The 25,541-nt window shown below is 33.0% G+C and overlaps 2 protein-coding genes across 2 annotated transcripts; one reads left to right on the forward strand and one right to left on the reverse strand.

The window, feature by feature from the left end:
• The first annotated feature begins 2,787 nt into the window (after positions 1 to 2,787).
• On the forward strand, positions 2,788 to 5,833 carry GRF3 (growth-regulating factor 3). The gene is given in 6 exon segments (XM_021433272.2): positions 2,788 to 3,069; positions 3,071 to 3,159; positions 3,366 to 3,534; positions 3,536 to 3,549; positions 4,014 to 4,389; positions 5,091 to 5,833. Coding segments are annotated over 6 exon segments (1,200 nt in total). The 5' UTR covers positions 2,788 to 2,938; the 3' UTR covers positions 5,512 to 5,833.
• Positions 5,834 to 6,028: 195 nt separating this feature from the next.
• On the reverse strand, positions 6,029 to 20,401 carry LOC110420097 (1,4-alpha-glucan-branching enzyme 2-2, chloroplastic/amyloplastic-like). Its single transcript, XM_021433270.2, has 22 exons — positions 20,075 to 20,401; positions 18,925 to 19,082; positions 18,255 to 18,508; positions 17,267 to 17,365; positions 16,560 to 16,602; positions 16,384 to 16,443; positions 15,444 to 15,524; positions 14,046 to 14,162; positions 13,459 to 13,542; positions 11,922 to 12,043; positions 11,627 to 11,746; positions 10,830 to 10,959; positions 10,614 to 10,724; positions 10,229 to 10,357; positions 9,205 to 9,308; positions 8,942 to 9,086; positions 8,332 to 8,479; positions 8,119 to 8,219; positions 7,798 to 7,875; positions 6,886 to 7,041; positions 6,654 to 6,728; positions 6,029 to 6,548 (listed from the first exon to the last, which is right to left on the reverse strand). The coding sequence occupies exons 1-22, from the start codon at positions 20,202 to 20,204 to the stop codon at positions 6,351 to 6,353; spliced, it is 2,643 nt and encodes an 880-aa protein (XP_021288945.1). The 5' UTR covers positions 20,205 to 20,401; the 3' UTR covers positions 6,029 to 6,350.
• Positions 20,402 to 25,541: the final 5,140 nt, after the last annotated feature.

The following is a 25,541-nucleotide window of genomic DNA, read 5'->3' on the forward strand; positions in this document are numbered from 1 at the left end:
TCACAAATATCAGAAGCTAGTTCCTTTAGTGTTCCATGTGCAGCAACTATTGTTAAAACGAAATAAAATCTTAAAATTGTTGAAACATGAAATTAGAAAATCAAGAAATGACTTTAAGGCGTGTAACAGTGTTATTTTCCTTAAGGTTTTATTCATCCACACTTATAATGTGCAAAAGAGTTACTAGTATATAAACCTCAAAGATACAATAAAGCTCAGTAATGATTGCATTTTATATTAATAAAATTAATCCACTAAGCATTCACCAGAGTATGACAATATTACTAAACTCCCATATAAGTTGTTTTACCACAAAACACTATAGAAGCAATCTAAGAAGAATTTGAACAAAGATGCGAAAATTATTGAAATTATTTCTTTTTTTTCTTTTTTTTATACATCTTCACGAAAACAGAAAGTCTTTTTCATAGGTAAAAATGTTTTTTTTTGACAAACACAACTATTTATTTCCAATAAACACAATTGTCTAATTTTCAACAAACACAATTGTCTAATTTTCAACAAATATAATTGTTTGTTTTCCAACATACCTATTTGAATAAATTTAATTGTTTGAACAAGCATAAATCTTTAACAATTATGATTGTTCAAAAGATATTTTTCCTTTCATTCTTCCATTATTATTATTGAAAATGTTCCAACAAATGTAATGTTACAAATGGATTTTACTATATGGTGCAAAGGAAATCTGAGTTGAGAGTAAAATGTAAATGGGTTACTATTATACAAGTATTCACGAGTGTTCAACCCAAAAATATAAGATTCCATTATCTTATATTCTGTTATAGGGTATATTCGAGTGAGCCTTTTAATACCTGACTTGGGTTTAGGTAGATTTTGGATACCACCTTTAGCATACCTTAAATCTGAACTCAATTATATAAATATATTAATATTATATATAATATTTCAAAAATTTGTAATTTGGGAGATTTAAGCACTTATCTTCCTTAATCTCTCATTAAAAAAAAAAAAACTTTTATCCTCCTGACCTTCAACACAACCTTTACTATCTTAATCAACTTTTTTTAATTTTTAGTTATTTAAGTTGTTATTTGAGTTATTTAATCGGAAGGATTTAATTAATTAATAGATAGTACTATATTACTAGAATTCGATTTTAAAAAATATTTTATAATTTTATTTAAATTTTAATAAAATTTAAATATATTTTTAATTAAATAAATTCGAGATTGAGTTTCTAAAAAAAGATTGATACCCGCTCCTTTACATCCCAAGTTGAGAGTCAAAAATAGGAAAATAGAAGTCGTGAGCATGGCCAGGTAAGGTTGGGTGAGATATTAAGTCTGTGGGGCCAGAAAATGAAAAGAAAAATCATGAAGCGTGGGCCAGTCAGTTTTTTGATCAACTTAACGGAATTTCCAACTTAATTTTCATGTACATTTCGGGAAATGAGAAGAGGATAATTTCCTCTGTGACAGGTCCAAGCAGCACTCATCTTTGTTGTTGTTAGTACAACAATTTTTCCTTTTAAGTACAAGCATGGGGAATAATTGACTTCACTCTACTTCACACTTCTTTTTTTTAAACCTCTTTTAGGATAAATTTGATAAGGGCTTGTAAGTGGGTGTCTTACAAATACTTCTTAAATTATTATTTTATAAAATATTTAGATATTAAATACAATAATTAATAAATAATATTATGATATTAGTAATCTTAAGGTATAATATTTTCAAAAATCTTTAAATTATTCTAAAATTTTTAAATAATTATTTTTTTTACTTTATTAAATTATTTTTTATATTTTTATTTTAAATTAAATTAATTTTTATTAATTAATAATTAATTTAAATAAAATATTAATTTTTATTTCAAATCAAATGATCTTAACACGATACGTTAATATTTCAAAATAAACGATGATATAATATAATTATATATTCACGTAATATTTTTTATTATATATATATATAATAATAAATAATATTTTAATTAATTAATTATTAATAATATAATTTTATTTAATGTAAAATAAAAAAATTTAACTAGATATAATAAAAAATAAAAAATTATTTAAATATTTTTAAATAGTTTTTTTATAAAAAAGTCCGAATATTATACCTATACTTAATCTTAAGCAGTATTATTAGTTTAGCAAATTTTCTTTTGAATGGGAAAAGACGTGAAGTTGTGATGGCAATTTAGCGTATATCAGCTTTGCAACGTTGATGTTAAGTTCAAGCGTACGTGCAGAATAAGACACGTGTTTGACCCGGTCCTCATTTTATCCTGGAGACGGAAAGACAAACCAGTAAAGTCTGAGCTCGGCTGGGATTGAAACGGCACTGTCGGCTCCATTAAATCCCTGATATAGTTAAATATCGTGTGTGAGTTAGCCCTGATTTAAGAATGTAATTGCACTTAAATGGAAAAGTTAAGATTAACTAAAGCGTGTTTAAGCTCTCTCTAATCCCACCGGACGCAGTAGCTGGCTAGCTCAGGCTCAGCAGCTGTGCCCGCTGGTTCTCTAAAAAGTGCTATTTCCAAGGCAAGGAAGAAAGACAGAAAGACTGCAGGTTAATAAGCTTCTCTCTCAACAGGGTTTAGCTTAATGCTAGAATTTTAAAATAATTTGTAGGGGTGTCATTTTATTTCTCTCAACTGTCTTGTCTGACTGTCTTTTCTCAAGTGCCCTAGGCTTCTCCACTGGTCATAAACAAACTTTGCAGGCTTTCGTGTCAGAATCGTTTCTCTTTCTCTCTCTCTTAAGTGATGCTATCTGCCAAAGTTATAAAAGAAACCTACAGAAGTCCCTGCAAAAGCTTTTCCAAACTTTCTCTTCACATACCCAACACACCAAACAAAGCTCTATTAAAACCAACCAAAGCCAAAAGCAACCAAACTACCACAAATCTCTTCTCCTCTCCCTCTCTCTCTCTCTCTCTCTCTCTCCATGGACTTGCATCTGAAGCAATGGAGAAACCAGCATGAGTCAGAGCAACAACCTTCTGCGAAGATACCAAAACTTCTCCTTGATCCCCATCATCAACATCAACAACAACAACAGCAACACCCATCTGAGTCTTTCTGCTCTCCCTTTGTTTGTACCTGAACCCAACAGCAAAATCAGCAGCAACCTGTCAGCGGTTCCAGATTCAACCACTAGATTTCCCAGTAAGATTTGTATTCCTTGTTCCTTGCACCTTCTTTTTTTTCCTTATCTCTTCTAGACAGAGCCTCAGAGAGTCCCTGGGTTGGAAAGTTTTTGGCTTGGTTTACTGCCTTGATTTTTGCCTTCTAAATTACCTTTCTAACTTTAAAACTTGTTGGGGTTCACACTTCTCACTTTCTGCCCTTCGGGTTCTCCTTTGTTATGTTAGGGATGGGAAGTTATTTCAGCTTGGCCCAGTGGCAGGAACTTGAGTTACAAGCTTTGATCTACAGATACATGTTAGCTGGTGCTACTGTTCCTCCTGAACTCCTCCAACCTATCAGAAAAGTCTTCTTCACTCTCCACATATTCCTCCACCACCCTCTTCAACACTACTCCCTTACAGCCAGCTTGTAAGTCTATTCATCAACTATCCTTCTTCTAGTACTGTTAAATGTTCAAATCATTTACATTCATCTTTAGATGCGTAAGACTCGGGCACACTAACTCCATGGGTTCGTATCAATTAATGTTTAGATTTTGTCTACCTTCCAAAACAGTGGCTGTGTTTCGACTCTCCGTAGGGTTTTGGTGGTTCACCACACGTTTTAAAGGATCATTTTCGTCAAGATCTGATCTCCCAATTGGGATCGGATCTTCCTTCTATATTTGTCAAATGTGTACTTTATCACTTTCTCATTTAATTTATTTTGCCTGTAGCATAAGAAAACTATGAGCTCAAAGAAGTTGGTCCATGCCTTAAATAATTTTATATTATTATATGTCTACCCAAGTGAATTTAATGAATCCGTCCAAAAAATAAATACTACGAGTAGTAGTGAACTTTTTGATGAAGAGAATGAACACGTGTGGCCAGTGTTGCAATCAGGGTACTGGGGAAGGGCAGCAATGGATCCAGAGCCAGGCCGGTGCCGGAGAACTGACGGTAAGAAGTGGAGGTGCTCGAGGGACGTGGTGGCCGGCCAGAAGTATTGCGAGCGCCACATGCACCGTGGCCGCAACCGTTCAAGAAAGCCTGTGGAAATGCCCACATCTAGCACCACCGCCAACAATAATGCCACCGCTCCATTTGGCGGTGCTTCTGGGGCCGGTGTTGGTGCTATTGGATGTGGTGCCCTTAAAGTCAGTTCCCCAATTACCGCTTCCCCCTTAGCAGTGGTGGCTAGTGGAACTAACAATTTTGGCCTCTCAGGGCCTTATCCACCCATTGATCTTCTTCACCTTAATCATAGGTAATCTTTCTCCCTGTCTTGTCATTTGTTAATAATGATGTGTAGCTACTATTGTTGTTAAGGTTGATTTAATAATGACTATTGGTACTACCCATTATTGGTAATCTACTGGGAAAGCATCCTGCCACATTTGATAAGAACAGCTGAGCGACTTAAGAATCGAGGTTTGAATTCCAACCGCAACATGGAGGGAAAAAAGGTGATGATTTTGCTGGTGGCAATGGTGGAATATGCTGGTTGGAAATTGGGAATTGATATTTGTGCTTGTCCTGTATCTAACTCTGAATTGAAAAGTAGGTCTTAAGTTGTGTACAAATTTGGATGGCTTATGCAGGAAGATTTCAACTCGAATTAAAGACTATCGTCATGGTAATTTGTTGTTATGGTTTAAAGTAGGATGGGATATTTCCATATTTAATATGTCACAAACTCGTGGAAGTAGGAACTTTGGATTCGGCAGAATCTTTTTGTTGGGATGTGGTGCTTTTATCTAGTGATATCTCCTTGGTAGGACCCTAATCAAGATCTGACCAACGTAATCTTAAATCTGGGCACTAGCCTTAGATTCTGTACAAACTGACCCCAACCACTTCTTTAGTCTTTTTAACGTGCTTTGCTTATGCTCTAGTACAATATTTTCTTGATCGTGCTTGTTTTTTTGCTTATTTTTGGCTCTGTAATGTTCTTTTATGTCCTGGCAGTTCCTCCGAGTCTAAAAATGAACATAAGGGCCTTATTGAAGCCCAAAATGAAGTTGATAACCGATCTGATGGTCACATTTTGAGACCTTTTTTCGATGACTGGCCAAGATCCCAACAAGAGCCTGACAATGCTGGAACAAGTGCAAGCCCGATGAATTCTGCAACATGCCTCTCCATGTCCGTGCCCGGAAACTCCTCATCAGACGTGTCGTTGAAGCTTTCTACTGGCAATGTAGACCAACTGGGTCCCCGGGACAGCGGAAGGAATTGGGCTGCCGGATGGGCCACGAACCAGGTGGCTTCGATGGGAGGACCCCTTGCTGAGGCCTTAAGATCATCGACATCTAATTCATCACCTACAAGTGTTCTGCATCAGTTGCCCAGGGGTTCTGCATCTGAAACTAGCTATGTTAGCACTTGAATTTACTAGGTAAATGCTGGTGTTATATTTCTTTTGATTTCAACTGTTTTAGGCACTCCAAACACCTTTCCGTGTAAATTGCTTGTTCTTTGTTTTTATCATTGTTGAACCACATTTTCTGCTTATGATGTTGTAGTTGTTATTTGTAATATTAGCTGACACAAGTTACCGTCTGCTATAGTGAGGTTTACCTGATGAAAAAGTTTCCGTTTAAACTTTTGACTTTGTATTTATGCCAAATAACCACCTCGATAAGGAATTTGTTGCACCACATGCTAAAGACTAAGAGGTGACTGAGTTCCGATTGACTCTTAATTCCATTCTACAGAAAATCTTCGAAACGGGTCCGCACTTAATACCCCACCTTCCCCCTCCACCTCCCCCTCAAAAAAAAAAAATTGAAAAGAAAAGAAATGCATAAAAGTAATAAAAGATTAACATCTACGAAGTGTGACGTGATATTGACTGGATAATTAGGTCAATCTTGCATCTCTATTGCATTAGGATGCTCCATATCTTAAACGAATTCAGGCGTACCCTCACATTGCTGTAAATAGAATTGTTTTATCTTACAGCCAGAAACATTTACAGGCGAGCCACGGGAAAATTGACTATATTGCTCAAAAGATTGACTTCTAATGCTCCGGATTCTGCTTGCATGCCCATCCTTTTACGGACAATCGACACTGTCTCTGATCGTTTCATCTCCTGGGCGGTGAAACTCCCGATCTAGGAATTATATATTCTCCATAATTTATAGCCAAAATTACCTTGTCCAGTGGGGCAGCTGCTCAAGACAGACTTTTCCAATATAACGTGTATCTGTGATACAGATAAGTTTAGCCTTCTAAAGGTTCAGATTCTTTCCTGGGTTCCAATTCTTCCACAGCTTCTGCTTCTTCCAGTGTTCCAATTTTCTGCACAGGTTCTGGTTTGCCAACCGCTTCTGGTTCATCTTCTACTAATGCATAGACCACTGCTGTTCTACTTGGAGCATACACTAAGAAGGAACGAGGCCGGTCATCGTACCATCCTTCCTGCACAAGCCCCCATTAGGTTATGAGTTAGAAAACCCTTGAAGACAATGGTATGTAGGAAGGGTGAATAGAATTCAGCTATAAATCTGCCATGAATTTCCTTACGGTGCTGAAGTACTCAGCATTATGGTCAAGCCTATTGAAGCCTCTGAATAATGGATCATCTGAATCCAATACAATCTGGAAGAGGAACAAAATAAAATGTTAACCATCTCATTACATACAGCATAACTTTGCTGAAACAATATTTGAAGAATCAAATCCACATAGAAAATGAATTATCAGTGGATCAATGCAATGAATAATCAAGAGGGAAGGTGGGAGACAAATCTTATACCTTGTACTTTCCTGGCTTTAAGCAGCCCACTCGATAATCAAAATAGCTGTTATTCCAGTGAAAGTTGAACACGAAAACTAAGTTGCCTCTTTCAAAGACAATCATCCTATCTCCTTCATTCTTCCGCGATATATATTGGTGCTCAGAAGTCATGAACTGAATAAACAATCAACCATGCATCATTTTTACATTCTAAACAAGTGGAAAGTAAAGCTTCCAGGTGATCCAGACAACAGTGTTTGATTTTGGATAAATCTCATTAGATACAACAGCTGACAATTGTAGAAGACCATGACACGAAAGTATACTACTACAAAATCAAGGGTAAAACTTTGTATTCCATGAAATATGCAATAAAGGGAAAGAACTTGTTTAAAATTTGAGTAATCCAATGAATTCTTAATTCTTTTCTTCTGTCTTTTATGTGGATGGGAAAGAATATACAAAGGTGAGAGAGATTCTCACAGGATGTAATGGTGAACCTGAATTTAGGGACTTCTTTTAGTTTTATAGATCCATGGCCATGAAACAATATTAAAAGAAAATCATTAACGACAAAATTTGGCAAAAAGGTTCAAGGAATGACTTAAGAAAATTATTGTCTTACAAAAACAAAACCACTTACAAACAAAAGAATATAAAAGACATTTAGCTAATTAAAGTGACAACAGGATGTAATCACAGATGTTTACCTCTATACCCTCTCAATATTTTCTTCCTCTCCTCTATCATGCTTAACATTCATTCAATTTCTTCGTTTATTTTTCTTTTATTTTAAATTTCCACACATATTTGAGTGTAATAAATCAATATCATAAAAAAATAAAATAAGCAACACAAATGTATGATTAAGGCAATCCCATCCATCAGCATGCAAGAAACAGCAAAAGAGTTAGCACCATTGATACTTACACCATACTTCGCTTCAAGATGCTGCATTGCCTGATCAAATTCTTGCATCCCACGATACCTCAGAAAGTCTGCATCACCCTGTGTGCATATAACCAAATATAACAACGTATTATTGAGGCACATGTACCCACACACACATAAAGCAGAGACATTTATGCAAAGCAACTGTGAGGATCAATAATACCATTATATATTTGATTATTGATTGTATAATACAAATACATATAATGCTGCCTGTCGTCAGATGAACATCACATAAGTGGCAATGTACTTTTAATAAATTGGAACCCAGGCAAATTATTAATTGAAGCAGAAACTTACAAGATCGAATCTACGTCGACATTTATCATAACTGTAATTATTCCCAGGAATTACAGAACCATTAGGAAGATGCTGTTCACCCCTTGGAAAATCAATCCACTCTAAATAAAAGAATAATGGTGAAATTGTAACACAGCATTTAAGAATTGTATAATTTGATGATAAAGAATGATGAGACATTAATTAGGAAGAGTTGCAACCAGTTGATCTTACCAGGATGTCCAAATTCATTTCCCATGAAATTCAAATATCCTTCTCCACCTAGTCCCATGGTAATAAGCCTAATCATTTTGTGTAATGCTATCCCACGATCTATACGTGGAGTACTTGGCCTATCTAAAGCCATAAAATCATACATATCCTGCAAAAAGGAATTGAAGCTAATGATATAAATAATAAAGCTAAATTGGGCTAGTTATACACATTTTCTCTATTTAAATAAAGAATAAGATGCATTTTTTATATGTATTTAACTCTGCAAAATGCTATATGTGGTGAAGCACAAAAACATGAGAAATTGTCAAGACTAAAGAAGTAAAGTCAATCATAAATCAGTTAAACATAGACAGGCAAATAATTAAAATGAAACATTCAAATTGACACCCTATCATTTATAAAATTTAGTAATTTGGAAAACACGGGAATTTTAACTTTGATTGCAGGAAGAAGTAATTAGCAACATATGATATGAATATAATTGCCAATTTCTAATAGCTAGAGACCAAGGAAAGAAAAGATTTTTAAGTAAAAGCATTTCCCCAGGCCAGTTAGCTTTCCAAGTGTGATGCTCATCAGCATGAATATAAGCAAGAACATATTTAACCTTATCCATCAACCAGAACGCTAATGTTTTGTCACCAACTAGAGCTTGGTCATGACTTTCAGCATAAGCAACACACTTTTCCAACCACCTCCTGTTGGTGAGTGTGTGAACAATGTCGCCCATTTTCCAGTCTTCATCCCTCTTCCTTTATGACACAGCAAGGCAAAACATAAATACAGTTTAACATCAGATACATTTCACAATAAGATACTAAAATCAAAGTTATCACATGGTAAAAAGTTTAAAAGTGGATAACTACGCACTTAAGAATTTCAATCCATTTATCAGCAATGGCCATTTGCAGACGGTAATCAAATCCCACACCACCGTCTTGGACAGGAAGGCAGAATGTAGGCATTCCACTGACCTGTAACACAATTGAAAGATTAGCAAAAGTCTGGAAAGAATTACTCATCTTGATAACACTCCTCTTAGTGTTAATTCATTTATTTGTTTTATTCATTATTCAATTGATTTTTTATTACTGATGACAATTTAAGATGGTGGAAGTCTACTTTCAAATATAGTTTCTTTCCAACCTCTTGCTAGAATATTTGGAGAATTTTCAGAATGACTTTGCAAATAGCATATGAAAGTCTGCAACTAAATCACTCCAACAAAAGCATTTTGTCAACTAGATCTTATTTACAAATTAATGCTAATATTTCTAATAGGTAAAACATAAATCTCATTTTGTTGTGCTAGTAGCCTATAGGTAAATCCTTTGCACAAAAAATGAAATTTCTGAAACAGCAAGGATATTTTAGGATTTCTAGAGATTCTCATTCTTTCCCTTCTAAAGTTTTTGTAAATTTCATTTTTGGCCTTTTTAGTTATTATGCTTTCATAATTCTTGGTCTACAATAAAGGTTAGTTCAATTTGCAACAAGCATTTTAATAATTCCTCAGTTCAATCTGCAACAGGCAGTACAATATCAAATTCACTAAAATACTAGAAGAATAACCTGCTTATTCATGGTATATGAATTCAATAGATGCATAAAAAACTGATGAAGCAGTAGAGAATTAGCAAAACATGCAGAATACACAAAAGTGTGGTATGCTTATGCACACACAGGCATGTGCCTGCAAACTTTTTGAAAACCATTTATACCCTTAGCACCCACATGCACCATAACAATATATTGAAACTCCATTCCATTTACTCAATTCAGGGCAACAAAGGTTGCTATAGTGACTTGTATTGAACATCATAATCCTGGGAAGAGATAGATGTATGAGTTGAAGGATACTCATCATGACTCCAACAGGAGTTCTAGAACTTACATCTTCACCAATGGTAACAGCGTCAGGATAGAGCCCATGAATCATATCATTAACCAGCATCAAATAAACAACAGCATCTACATCAGTTGCAAATCCGAAGTACTCATTGTAATTTCCAGTAAATGCTACCTACAGCAAGTTCAGCAAAACAAATGTTAAGTTGGGTAACACATTATAAAGATGCAGTGGCTTTAGCCCTCAAGAGAATTGAATTAAGAAACAAGCATAGAAAAATGATGCTCCATACAATTGCAAGAACCAAAAGTTATATCAGTTCCACTGCTCTATGTGAAAATAAAGTCAAAACTTTGATAATTAACATCTGAAGTTGCAAGTTATTAACACCAAGCAAAATAGAAAATTTCCAAAAACTCTCAGGTAATACCTCCAACCCATGATGGGTGTACATCATTGAAGTCACACCATCAAATCTGAAACCATCAAACTTATATTCTTCCAGCCACCATCTTGCATTTGAAAGAAGAAACCTTAGTACCTAAAGCAACAAGTAACAATTAATATTACACACAACAGGATGGGAGTAAGCAAAACTCTTTCAACAAACTATTCTTTAAGAGAAGTTTGGCTAGAAAGTACATACTTCCCAGCTTCCATAGTTAAAAAGGCGAGAATCCCACATCCAGTGGTGACCCCTTGACCCCAAGTGGAAGTAATGACCATCAGTTCCATCAAACATGTTCAATCCATCTAACACGTTATTAGATGCATGGCTGTATTCATCAAACATCAGTCAGATACAAAGATGGCTGAGAAAATTAATCAAAGCCTTAAGACAAAATTAAAAATTAACTGAAACTTATAGCAAAAAATTGCTTATTTAAGGCAACAGAATAAATACTCAAATAAAAATTTGTTCTACAGTTTAGAAAAGAATTGAACATACATGACATATAGGATAAAATTTGCTTCATAAAAAAATACACTGAGGTACTGTTTGATTCTTTTTTGCAACTAGCTTTAAAAGAATTAAAAATAAAAAATATAATCTTTTCTACTAAAATTCCTCTTTCTATAGAACATTATATTAAAACTTTTATTTGCATTTTAGTCTTTGTTTATTTTCAACCAATTATGATTTTGCTTTCCCCCTTTTCAATTTGTTATTTAGCAACTTATTAGGAAGCAAAAGCAACTAGAAAAAACCAAGTATGAAGAGTAACAACCAAATAGAACCTAAAATCTCATGGCTATATTTGCATCAAGCCTACTGGAAGCATGACCATAGAGTCAAAGCAGGAAATGACAAGGAGTTGATATTTTCCTTCCTTGTTAAAAAAAGAAATTGGAAAAATAAGTGTTTGTGTAAAAAAAGTAACAGAAAATAAAGCCGAAGGCATGTTTAAGGAAATGAAATTCTCCTGCAAATCTAATTATAACCTGTGCACAATATCCATAAGAACAAGTAGACCCAACTCATGAGCCCTATCTATCAGCGACTTAAGATCATCAGGGTTTCCAAAGCGGCTGCTTGGTGCAAAGAAGTTTGTCACATGATACCTGGAACATGTTAGATAAAACTTACTTGTTAAAAGTAGAAGAGGTTAGCTTCCATAAACAAAACTAAATTCTGAAGAATACTTCTGTTCACATCCACAGTATAGAAGTTTAGTACAAGTTAACAAACATAAACAGCAACAAATAGATTGAGCTAACATCATGATGGAGATAATACCCAAAGCTAGCATAATATGAGTGCTCTTGAATAGCCATAATCTGAACAGCATTATATCCAAGTCTTTTAATGCGGGGAAGCACGTCATCTCTAAAGTTGGCATATGTGTTAATTATTGGCTCCTGCATCCCAGAATTCACAAGATTAAGTTAGCTAAAAAATGGGTTAAATATACCACAATGTCACATGGAAAATAAATACCAAGGGTGTTTGTGGGACAAATTTTCTTTGAACCACATTATGCTTGAAAATTTAGCTCCTTGCAAAAATGAGCAAACTTTACATTTTAATCAGAAAGGGAGCAAAATTTACAAAGTATGTCAGTCTTATACTATATCCACAAACTACTACCACATAGCAAGGCAATACATAAGGCTAAAAGTTGATTGATGCACAATCAACAAAAGGAACTACCAAAAGAAATACTTCAGATTAGCTGTCAGAATCATTTTCTGGAAAAACAAAAATCTTAAAGCACACTAAATTGCTTTTACTGGACTTTTTCATCATAGCAAAGCAGGTTCAGCCTAGTGTCTGTTATGCCTCTTTTTAAGAGTGTTGAGGTCCGAGGTTTACAATCCCCTCTCCCCCCCTTAGATTTCTTCATATGTTCCAAAAAACACAAAGCGGAATGGTCGTTTCCTACATTTAAGGAGAACACTGATTGTATTTTAGCTACATACAACTTAGCATGTTAAGGCTTGAGAACCTTTTAGTATGGCAAGCTTTTGATACAAATAACAGAAAACTATATTTTTGTAATACCATGTCCTACGACTTGGACCCAACCCTCCAAGGGTTTTAGAAGTGGACAAAGAATCCTAATGAAACACATTCCTACCAACTTTCATTTATTGCTTTGTAAGTGCTGTTTAAGACATTTCTAAACACAAAGCAGTTAACAGAGATCTAAATCAGTAGCTGTTTGGCATTTGCATTATCATTTACTAGTTGTACTAACACTTATATTTTAGTACAATCTGAATAGAATAATTTCCTTTAAGCAAATAACACCAAAGGTAGGCCATTTACACCTACGTTGCTTTCTGTGAGCTTAATTTCATGGGTGTCTCTTTACGAGAGGCCACACTCCCATTTGGACAAGGATAAAACAAACAGTTCCATTTTCAAAATTTCAAAGGCCTTTTCAGACAGCTACACTATTTGATGCTCTTTAAAATGATCAATACAAGCTTAAACTGTTTCTCCTTTTTTATCTGTCTCTGTGTGTGTTTGGGGAGGGGGGTGTAAAATTTATAGTTCAAATTTAATAATATGATGATTGTCCAATGTATTGTCTCACAAAACTCCTGCCTACTTTTCCCTCATTGCCTTGCTGGAACACTTCTTTATAGCAAGTCTTGAAAGACACAATACAAAAATTATGATCCCACAGATGATAGCATTTGATGAAGCATTTTCACAAAGTCCAGCTCCTCCTTTAATATTAAATCAACCATACAAATGCAATCGAGCACAAAGACAGAATTGTTAAAATAACAAATTGCTATGTGAAAGGGAGAAGGGAGATGCATACCGTGCTACTCATTCCAACATGTGACTCATAGATTCTAAGTGATTTTGGTCTCTTTGGCTGGGGGTGTTTGAATACATGCTTTTCCTGTCACAAATTAAATATGACTAATCATGATAGAAAGTGCAAGAAATTTGAGATAAGACACATGTAACAGACTCAACTAAGTCAATCATGCTGTGCAGTGATTAAACTTGAACAAGCATGAACGTGAAGTGAACAAACCAAAATTGTTTTCTTAGAAGCCTTTTTATTATTATTATTATTATTATTTTTTGAAAAGGGAATCGATCTTAACACAAGGATATAATGAACAACATTCATCAAAACAACCTCCTTGAATCCTTACTTGAAGATGAATACGAAAATCCTTATCTGTTTATATAATTACATATTCTTGTGCAGGCACTCACGCATGCTTTTGCCTATGTATATTCACACACATGCAGTCATTTTAAGATTATCACAAACACTAGTTAATACTTCTGATTTTATGCAAACTCCACTTTTTCAGCAGCTTATGGTTTGAGAACAATAAGTTATCTAACATTTCCAACAAAATCAAGAGATCAAACAACCACTAAATATACCTCTTCTGGCGGATCATAGTATATGCCATTGTATGGGATTTCACCTGGTGCTTGAACAGAGAACTTGATCCAAGTAGGAATGGAGTCCTTAATCCCGGATGGAGTTTCCATATGAATCTACAGTTATATGGTCAACAAGTTAATACTGACACATGGCAAATAGATTAATGATAATTGACATGATCACAACAGTCCACCAGAAAAAGAAACTGTTTTTGTTTTCTGTCTTTTCTTTCTCTCTCTTTGGAAAGGGGGTGGCTGGGGGCGGGGGGGTAATTAGTTGGAATTGAACTCGGATACCTTGAATAATTTTGTTTGACTTGGAGTCCACCCATTAAATACTTTAAGGCCAGCATGTACAACACTTTACACTGAACGGCAGAATTATATCGTATTTTTCTCCATAACATTTGTTCTTGCAAAGTTTCAGAAGATTAATCATGCACTAAGCTCTTTGAAGGATTTTAAATTTGCATAAATGGCCTTATAAGCAGGTTCCATAACATGTGCTTGAATTATTAGTAATTTTTATCATCTAAATTAGTGGAAGAAGCAACATGTATATTTTGAGATTCTTTAATATCTCGATTACCTAGGAATATTGACCATATATGCATGGAAGAACATGATAAGCATCCATAGATTTTGTAGAGAAGCAAACTGGCAATAACTGCTGTAATCATCCAGCTTAAAAGAAAATATTGCATGAAAATGAACTTAACTATGATAATGCCTTCCATGTCTGATTGATACAGCACATTATAAATTCCTCAACCATAATCTTAACGATAGTAAAAGCAACTGTCTTAGTTCAACTCATATAAACTACGTAATATTTTTAAAAATGTTTAACTCATGTTCAATCAAACTCAGCAACTAGCCTTCTCACAGTCCCAATTTTTCTCCTCTTATTCAATGACCAATATCTCCTATTTTTTCTCTTGTTTATATCACAAGTTGCCATTATCATATTACAACTTATTTCTAAAACCAGTTTTCTTTATTAAATATGAAGAAAACCGTTAAACTTTTTCAATTATTTAGTAACACACCTTTGCATCATGGATTCTAGTTAAATTAATTATTGTGAAGGTTGTTGACTACGAACCAACGTTAAAATCATATATGACAGTTTTTTATTCAAAAGAGAATTTTGCAAATTAGACATGCAATGGCATCTGCATAGAAAACAGTGTCACTTGAAGGATCCTGGTCCACAGGTCATGACTAAGAGGATAAATAAATTGTTGATTTACAAGGAAAGAGTTATAATTTTTTACAATTTCCTGTCACTTTGAATCGAAAAAGTGCAAAAAAATTAATAAACAGGCAGCATTTAAATGGGAACACAATAACTTTTCGAAAGCCAAATTTATAATTCATCTACAGGTAATTTACCTTCACACGAGAACCATGGGGAATTGGTGGTGAACCATCAGCATTATTAGGCAAAAAGATCTCCCAGACACCAAACTCATTCTGTCAAAAGCCAGTTCACTTTTGTAGAGTTAAACACTAGATGGAAAATAGAAGACACTAGATACAATTACACAAGACATCACTGTCAATGTAAATCAACATGGCTATCTAAGCATTTAGCACAGTTACCTTCCCTTCTATACTTGACTGCATGGCATGCTAATAATACTTGAATCTGCTAATACAATTAATTGTTACATATTCTGATATTTCATTATAAAAAAATGATTATCTTCTTTATTTTACCATTTGGGCCCTCAAAGTATACCAACTACACCAGACTATACACCTAATCTTTGGTCCATTAAGAAGCTTACTCATGCTCACATATAAATAAAACGATCCATATCCACATTCAGATTTAATATTAAGCTAAGTGTTCTAACAATCCAAGCTTAAATAACTTTAACTTCTTTCAGCTTGTGCCATTTAGAGAAGATTAAGCATTGACTTAGGAACAGCTGAGCATGCAAAAACTACAGTTTCCTAAGGCATAAATCTTAAAGCACCTTGTTCTGATCCAGAGAGTTAACATGGGGAGGTCAGAGCTCATTTAATAGCAACACAAATCATATGGAGTTCATCAACAGATGTAAAATTGTAAGAAGACTGCCCCAAAAACAAAGAGCTGAGTTACTGATATTTTGAGATGTAAGCAGCACCAACTTCATTATGCCACTCCATAACATATTATAGGGGAAGGTTCACAAAGAAACCAAAGAAAATCGCATTTAGGAGCACTTACAAAGGTACTGTCCAATTATCATGTACTTCAATACACTTCAAGTTAAATATATCAATTCATTTAAAAGTAATGCATAGGTGTCAATTTGTTCTTACAGTAAAAAACATAGCATACCCGACTCATAATATCTGCATTAGCGTTCCAATTGTTAAAATCTCCAATCAGAGCTGCTGACTGAAAAAGAAAATGCCGTATGATAAGCACAACAATTGAAGTAAAAACAGGACACATAGAAGTTACTAAGATTAAATGGTAAAAGTCTCAAAATGTTAGAATGATGCATAACAAACCTTAGCTCCTGGTGCCCACTCCCTGTAAGTTATTCCTGTCTCACTGAAAGCCATATGAGATTATGATCAGAAAGAACAACATCAACTTATCATATAAAAAATTTAAGACATAAAACATGATTAGAAAATAACATTTTCACTAAAAATTAAAGTCAACAAGATAGCAATTAAGTAATGTAATACAAAGAAAACATAAAGGAAACAAGGACAACAAATAAATGACTTAATAAAACATATAAACTCTGGAGAAATAAATAAACAAAACGTATAAAAGCCAAACAATGGAGGAAAGGACTAATTATATGGCCTGTCATAAAATTTATCTATTTTTACTTGCACCCAAGAACCAAACACCTATTCCATAACTTGTTGTTGAACCACAAGGAACTTGATTTCATTCTGAGAATAATCTGCCTGAATTTTAAACACATAAAAAGTAAAAGTTCTGGAAAATCATGTGCACTGATTCCCACACAAATCAATTACAAGAATACTTTAACACTAATTTCATCTAATGAAAATTGTTTTTGTGATAGATCAAAACAAATGAAAATTGTTTCTTTGAACCAGAAAGAGTAATAAATCAAAACAAATTACATTTAGTGTAAGCAATGACATGCAAACATGGGAGCTGCAATCAATATGCAAAACTACAGCTACAGAAAATGAACCCATGCTAACAACTAGACATCGGGAAGAAAGGTAACCTGCGTGTGAAGCCAAGCTTCTCATAGCCACGAGAAAACACCTCCAAACCACCCTCATACTTATCAATTGCTTCACGAATTCTTTTGTATTGTGCATACCTGTAATTAGATAAAATTACGAGGGGAATCAAATCTTGAAAAAGGTTTTAACTTATTCTGGATATAAAGCAGTGCTGAAAAAATAAAATACAGAAAAAAAAATGAGAACTTGGATGAGGACAAAAGAAGAATCTGCCTCAACAAAAGAGACAAAAACAGATACTGCAAGATTAAATGCAACAGAGAGATAAACATCTACAAAAAAAAAACATATCGACCATCAAAATTAATGTTGCCATGTCAAATGACACCTTACACAAGCAAGTTAATCAGACGCATTAAATTTTGGCATTTTTAGGATCCTTTTCAGTAGTAAGTGTAGCTCCTTCCCTGGGGTTCAAATGCACATATAATGACAAGACCATTAGCAGCTTATTGCTTTTGCCATTTAAGCCAGTGGCAGATCGGTAACAAACTTTAAAAATCAATCATATGTGATTCAAATACGCAGGAAGAAAAAAAAAAAGGCAGAGCTACTTGCTTACTCATTCAACCAGGTAAAACTTGTTAAACAACTAAATAATAGAAATAAAAAACCAAGTGCAGCCCTAACGTAATGAAACAAAGCACAGAAACATAATTAACTGTGAGTGCTCTTTCAAGTATTGCTCCTCAAAATCATAGTACAATCATGAACAGCTAATATGAGAAATGAAAATACAGATTTATTCACTGAGTTCCTATCCACAGTGGACCTCCAACAACCATGGGCAAATCCAGCAAAGTGCTGATAGAGAAACACAGTATGCAGACAACTACAAGTATGATAGCAAACAAAATTTCAACAACTAGGGAACTAAAATCTGCAATCTTGTTCAGTCCATAGGAGACTCAATATTTCAAATTCAAATTACTGCTCATACAAGTAAACAACAGCAGATTATCGTACCGGTAATCAAGATGTTCACGGAAACCCAACAATATTGGATCTATTTTATATATTTTCTGTCCTGCACCAGGAGAGGGAATGGATCTTGGTTTTGCTTCACCCTTCTCAGTACTTTTCATGTGTAAAGGGACAGATGGCGCCTCGTCACAAGCTTTTTCATCATTATTTGCGAGTGCAGATGGAACAGATTCCTGTTCTTCAACCTCAACCTTCCCATCATCTTCCATTTCATTACCATCTACATCATGAGTTACCTATAAAAAAATCATAAAGAAATCAGAAAGATAAAGTCCACTCCTGTATTTTGAATTGGTTACCTGAAATGAACATCAAAATTAACAGCTAATGGGAAGAAATTCAAATATGAAAACCAAGAACATACAATTCCCCAACCTTATTCTACAGCCAATTATGTGTCTTATAATAATTTTCTTCCAAAAGAATTGTAGTTCCAAAAAACAACCACAAGTCTTCAAGGAACAAGTTAAAACTGTTTTAGAGAACCAACAAGCTTTATTGACATGAACTCCATCTCAAAATGTCATTTCTCAATATGCTCCTCTGAACTCATGAAAATTCAAAAGCACTCAATCTAACACTAGAAGTGTAATATTTACAGACATAAAAAATTACACAGTCTGCATAATTCTCTGTATGTTGAATCACAGACCTGTGGATCATCTGAAATAGTGCTAGGACTTTCCAATTGACCAGTCAAAGATGGAGAACCATCACCCTGACCACCAGGAGTAAGCACTTTCTCAGATGCTGCAACGGTTAAGGATGAGGAGTCTGAATCATAAGAAGACTTTTGCGCAAAGATCTTCCCTACAAGCAAGCATGAAATCAGCTCTCCACATACTCCAAAGCAAATTACTATAAAAGCAGTCACCAGCCATAGAGAGTTCTAACAGCACAAAAACTACACTAACAAATACAAATCCATCTTCATTAGAGAAAAAGAGAAATCAAAAACAAGGATCATGTGGACATGCTTAGAAAACAAATTGAATTATCCCAATACAACTTTGAATAAGGCTGATAATGCAACAAGCTATACACCTACAGCGTTGTCAAAGGCAACGATTTATCTTCAGCTGTAGAATTTCAAGCTTAAAACTAAGTACCTTTAGGCCCTAACTGTAAGACTAAAGCATTCCGTTCCACTAAAGTTTGCCTGCTATTAGACTACAATCATCCTTTTTACAATTCCACTTTCACATTAACCTTCCTTAGATCTGCAATAATTACTTCTTCATTTCAAAATCAGAATCTTCTTCATGGTAATTTATTTTACCGCCATGAATTCAGCTGTAACGTTTTGAATCATGCTGATCAGTTCTTTGACAATCAACCTTTTTATCAATGATAACGCTAAACACAAATCAACGATCGCGAATGCGTAAATCAAAGAAAATCTAACTGTCCGTACTTAATCATAATTTTCATAAGTAAACGACATCGTATTCGAACTCAGTTCGTTTCTTACGTTGGGATCATACTATAACTCGAACTCTTTAATTAAAAAAAAAAGAAACGAAAAGATAAATCAAACATCGCAGTTCACTAGTTTGAGTTACTGAGTAATAGAATTTGCTAAAGCTATCCAATCACTGTTTCATCAACAACTTTTTCCTTATCCAAAAAATGGAATACAAGATTAGATTACTTAAATAACACCTAGAAGAAGTAAAGAAAGTTCGAGCTGAATAAAAAATATGCAAGAGAGATAGATAGATTGAAAGAGAGAGAATCGTATTTCCAAAAAGGGGAAAAAATAAAGAAAGCGTAAAAAGCATAAAAGAGAAAAGAGAGAATACGAGAAACTTGATCCTTCTTCAACAAAAGAGAGAAACTGCTACTCCTACGAGCGCCATTGAAGGTTGACTGACTGAACCTGTACACTGAAGGCACACAAGGTAACCGTATACCAGATAAACCGTAAACCATTACTTCTTTTCCGCGATTTTTCTCTGTTTGGAAAGCAAGAAAAGTTGAGAAAATAATAAAAGACAGATCCAAAAAGAGAGACAGAAGAAGAGAAGTGAAGAGAAGAGATGAGATTAGGAGAAGATTTCGCCAATGAGAGTTCCAAAGCCCACCGAGAGAAGCGTGAGTGAAAGAGAAAAAAAAAACAAAATCTTATGTTTAATTTTTTTCTTTTTAAATTTTCGAATGAAGTGATATATATTGGAAGTGCTACGTGTGCCGTAGAGAATTGCATGGGGACGGGTGTAGGTGCTAGATTTGGAACGTGGGGCCCACACCAAACTCACACTTGACCGTCCATCTCAGGTACTGACAGTTCTTTGGTCTTGTCAGCAGATTGGCACCGCTGGCCCGCCACGTGGATCCTGTTCTTCATAAATTATGTAGTAGGTAGAAGAAGAGATCAGGAACGAACGGCTGGTGAAACGTACGGCTGTCAATATCTACATTATATTCTTTTTAATCTTTTTCCTCATTTAATTTCTTTCTCACAAGTCACAAGTTAAGAAAAGGTGGTATTACTCCTATCAAATAAAATCCTCCATTTAACTCCAACATCTCAGCGGTTATGATTTGATCTTTTCGGGTAATTGTATTCTTTACCAAAACAATTGGCTCAAAATTAAATTTCCACAAATGCAAATAAGTGGCAAGTATTTATTAAAGGGTTAATTCCTATTTTGTAATGTAGGGTGGTAAGTAAGGCATTAACATTATTTTTAATTTGATTTTTATAAATATACACGGCTAAATCTTACTTGTGAGGAGGGATCAAGTTATATTGGTATTAAATTAATTTATACACAAAGTTTCAAGTTAATCTAATATACATATCACATCTATCGAAAATATTATTTCTTTAAGATATAATTTACCAATCAAATTTTTCTTGTTATCAAATAAATTATTAAATATTTTCAATTAATTTAAAACTTGATATACATAATTTGTGTGAATATTGAATAAAGTATAAAATCTAAGAATTGAACTAATAATATATAAATTGAATAAAAAATATGAAATAATGTAAAACGTAATTAATTTTACATCGTACCAATCCTTCACTAGAACTCTGGACCAACAATCTTAACTTCCTCTTTTAATCTCTAGCATTATAACAACTAGCTTGCTCTTAGCAGGAAAATGATTATACCTGGCCATAGTAAAATTCTTGTACACAAAACAAGTGTAAATTTCACCTTTCTTTTTTCTTTTGTATGGCAAATCTCATTAATTTACAAGCAATTAAATTTTATATATATGTAAGTCACTTAAACTTAATTTAGAGTATAAGGATTAATTAGGTTTTAAATAGATGAAAATAAATATTAAATTGCAGTAATCATACCTTTTATTGGTATTAATTATGTTAAACATCAGGATTCCAATTTAAATTTAAAAAGAAGATTTATGAGGCAAAACGAAGTATCTCTTATTATAAAATAATTTAAAATCTCGAAGTTCCAACCAAAAAATTAACTTAGATGTAGTAATGCGAAAGCAGAAGAGAATCAGTCTTTCCGTATGTGAATATCTCTCTCACTCTCTCGTCGTATGTATCCCAGTGGCTCCCCCAATTCATGTAATCAAGTGCAAATGTGCAGATCGACTGTGGAAGATATTTTTTTTAATATGATACTATCGTCTTAGCATATATCAGGGCAAAACAAGGGGATCGAAGAATATGGTCCAACAAGATAACGACGCTGCATCCTGTCTGGACGATTTGCCCTTCTGAGCCAAAAATTGCAAGTGGAAAGTGCAAACAAATGTCTTAATCGATCCACATCCATCGCTATCATTCAGAAGAATATACCACCCTCCAATTGATGGAATCAACTGCCTTATTCTTTCAGAATCCATGGGGCTTTCAGACACCAAATTTGCTTCATATTTTTCTTCTTACTCTCTCCTACATGGGACGTATTCTCTTTTCCCTTCACTGTTTTCTTCATTCTCATGTGTCACAATGAGGCAACGGTCACGATTCATAGTCCATTATACCTGCAATTGTGCATGTAAAATTTCCATGTTTAGTTTGCTTTATCAAAGTTTCATTTCATATATATTGTTATTTTTGTTCTTTGAAAGTGGATAAACAAAAACAAACATTGTGTAAAATTTACAAAGCAACAAGTATACTTAGAAGAAATATAATATACAATTAACATCTACATAAAATATTATTTCATACGAAAAATAAAAAATATGGATTTTGTTAATCTTAAGATTCAAATCTGAATCATTTAAAATATTAGTTTTTTTTCCTTATGGAAATGCGATTTTTAACAAAATATGAACAGTGGGATGACATCGTACGTTAGGCATGCCAAACGACAAAGCATGTGACTAGCGCAAGCTTTTCGCAAAGTTGAGCAGATGGCACGTTTTGCAATTCAACACGTAAAGTGATCCATTAATTCTACAATAATCAAATAATTATTAGTACTTCTTTTTCCTTTTTCTACACTACTTTATACTTTATAAGGTATGTGTAAAGAACTAAATATCCTACATATTTTCAAATACGACAAATATATTTTACCAATAACATGATCCATTCCCTTCCTAACCTAAATGCTAAAAACATTGTAGAATAAAAAGAATTTTTATAAATCTTGGTATTTAATAGATGCAATATAAGTTTTTTTTTTAAAAAAAGAATAGATGCACTATAAATATAGTTTCTTTTTATTATGAATATACGTGAAAATATTCATTTTGTTGTAAGATTTGGATGTAGACTAAATTGGATTAAGATTTTAATACATTTATCTAATATCTTAATGTTATCTTTATTTTATAAATTATATCTAGATAAGGAGTTATTAATTTATAAATAGATTCATCATTTTATTTATAAATACAAATTTGAATAAGATCTTCTTCTTTACAATTGTTTACTTTTTTTTTTATAGTTGTTCTTTAAGTTTATATTTTGTGCTAACAACACGATTCTTTAATCTTTCAAGTTTTGGTATCACTTAGTTTTTCATCGTTTTTCATTATTATCTCAAAGTCAAAATTCATTTTTTCTTCAGTTATCACCATGTCAAATTTTACAAAGCTTGAATTTTTTGCTCATGATATTATTAGCAAGAACTATCTATTTTGAATTTTAAATGTTGAGATTCATTTAGATGCTTTGCGTGTTGGAGACATCCTCAAATAAGCAAATAAAGAATCTAATTAGAACAAGGCAAACACAATGATTTTCCTTCACACACTATCCCTATAAAAGATTAAAAATTGAGTATCTCACGATAAAAAATCAAATCAATCTTTGGAATAGCCTAAAGGAAAGTTATAACCATCAGAAAATAATAATTTTAGTAATAGCTCGTTATGATACATTTGTGGTTACAAGATTTTAAAATTATAAGTGAATATAACTCAACATTATTTAGAATTAATTCTAAACTAAAATTGTAAAGAGAAAAGTGAATCATGCTTATATGTTAGAAAAAAATTCTCTACTTTTCAAGTCTCAAATGTGCACATGCAATAGTATTACTGTAAAAAATGCTTTAAGAAATACTCTGAATTAATTTCATATCTTCTTGTGGCGGAGGAAAATAACGAGCTATTGATGAAAAATCATGAATCCTGTCCAATTGGCTCTACTCCATTCTTTGAAATGAATGCGACATTATTTTGAAATTATGGTCGTGATCATAAATTATGGTTATAACCGTGGACGTAGAAGATGTTGCCATAATTATCACAATCGTGGTGGTTACATTAATCATTAGTCTGATAATAAGAACATATTTAACCACCGTAAGTAGATGAATAATGAAGATATACAAAAAAAAAAAGATAAAAGTAGATAAAATAAAAAGAGTATAGAAAATATCTATTATTAATGTGACATGAAAAGCTATTGGTCACCTATCTGTCGTACGTCAAAATATTTTGTTGAACTTTATCAAGTATTATCGAAAGATAAAAGAAAAAAAATATTGAAACAAATTCTGTTCAAGATGATAGTCAAGTTGATATAACACATTTAGATGTTGATCTTTTACCCACTTTGAAAAATGAATTGATCATCTGATTGGTGATGGAATCCCAAAAATGAAATTTCTTAAATGGTTTGTTGATGTGTTTTGGTATACCCTTATAAGGAAGTTGATATGTTTTTATTAAAAAGTTGATGTGTTTTAGAATAAGTTTATTAAGAAGGTTTTTTTTTATGTTTTAATAATAAATTTTATATTTAACATTCTCTCATATTACCTTGTAAGTTTCTAGCTATATATTTTATTTTATTGAAAAAACTATGAATATTCATCTTGTTAAATTCAAGATCAATGATGAAGATATATGTCTAATAGATAGTGCTATAACATACACTATATTTAAATATAAAAAATATTTTTTCACTTGACAATGAAAAAAATCAATGTCAATATAATATCTAGTAGTATAAGATTAATTGAATGTTCCATAAGAGTTAATATTTTGCTACCCGAAGCCAATAATTTTCTACTAAGTCTCAAAAAAATTTATTAAGTTTTAAAGATAAAATATGATATTCGTCTAAACGAATATCATATTAAGACAAAGAATGAAAAAGGCACTGAATATCTTTATATTACATATTTTATCTTGGCTAAAAAGTGTGATTAGGAAAAATTACTCACTTTGTTCTTTAGAATGTATTACACATAAATTAGAATAATTGAAATTCTTGCTATAATAAATCAGAAGTTTACTAATAATTTTAATATTTGGTATGACTTGTTAGGTCATTCTGGATCAATAATGATGCAAAAAAATTTTGAAAATGTATTTGATCATCTATTGAAAAACTAAAAGATTTTTCAATTTAATGAATTCTTATGTGTTGCTTGCTCTTAAGGTAAATTAATTGTAAAGCCATCACTAGTTAAACTTGAGACTAAATCTCTTATATTTTTAAAACATATTCATAGTTAAACTTGGGACTGAATCTCCCATGTGGACCCATACATCCACCATATGGATCATTTAAATATTTTATGATTTTAATCGATGTATAGACAAGATGGTCATATATGGCACTTGCAAGATTACTTTCACAAAACATTCATTTATGAACACATTTTTTTGATTATGCAACCAAAACAATTTAACTTGATAATACTGGTAAATTTATGTCTCAAGCTTTTAATGAATATTACATGTTAATTGAAATAACTGTTGAAAAACCTATTCTTTATGTTCATATACAAAGTGTTCTAATAGAATTGTTTATTAAACGTTCTAGCTTAATCATTTATTAAACGTCTTAAACTGATTGCAAAACCATTACTT

The sequence above is a fragment of the Theobroma umbraticum genome, unplaced genomic scaffold (genome assembly GCF_002168275.2).
Source record: "Theobroma umbraticum cultivar Fairchild unplaced genomic scaffold, ASM216827v3 scaffold_86.0, whole genome shotgun sequence".
Lineage (NCBI taxonomy): Eukaryota > Viridiplantae > Streptophyta > Magnoliopsida > Malvales > Malvaceae > Theobroma > Theobroma umbraticum.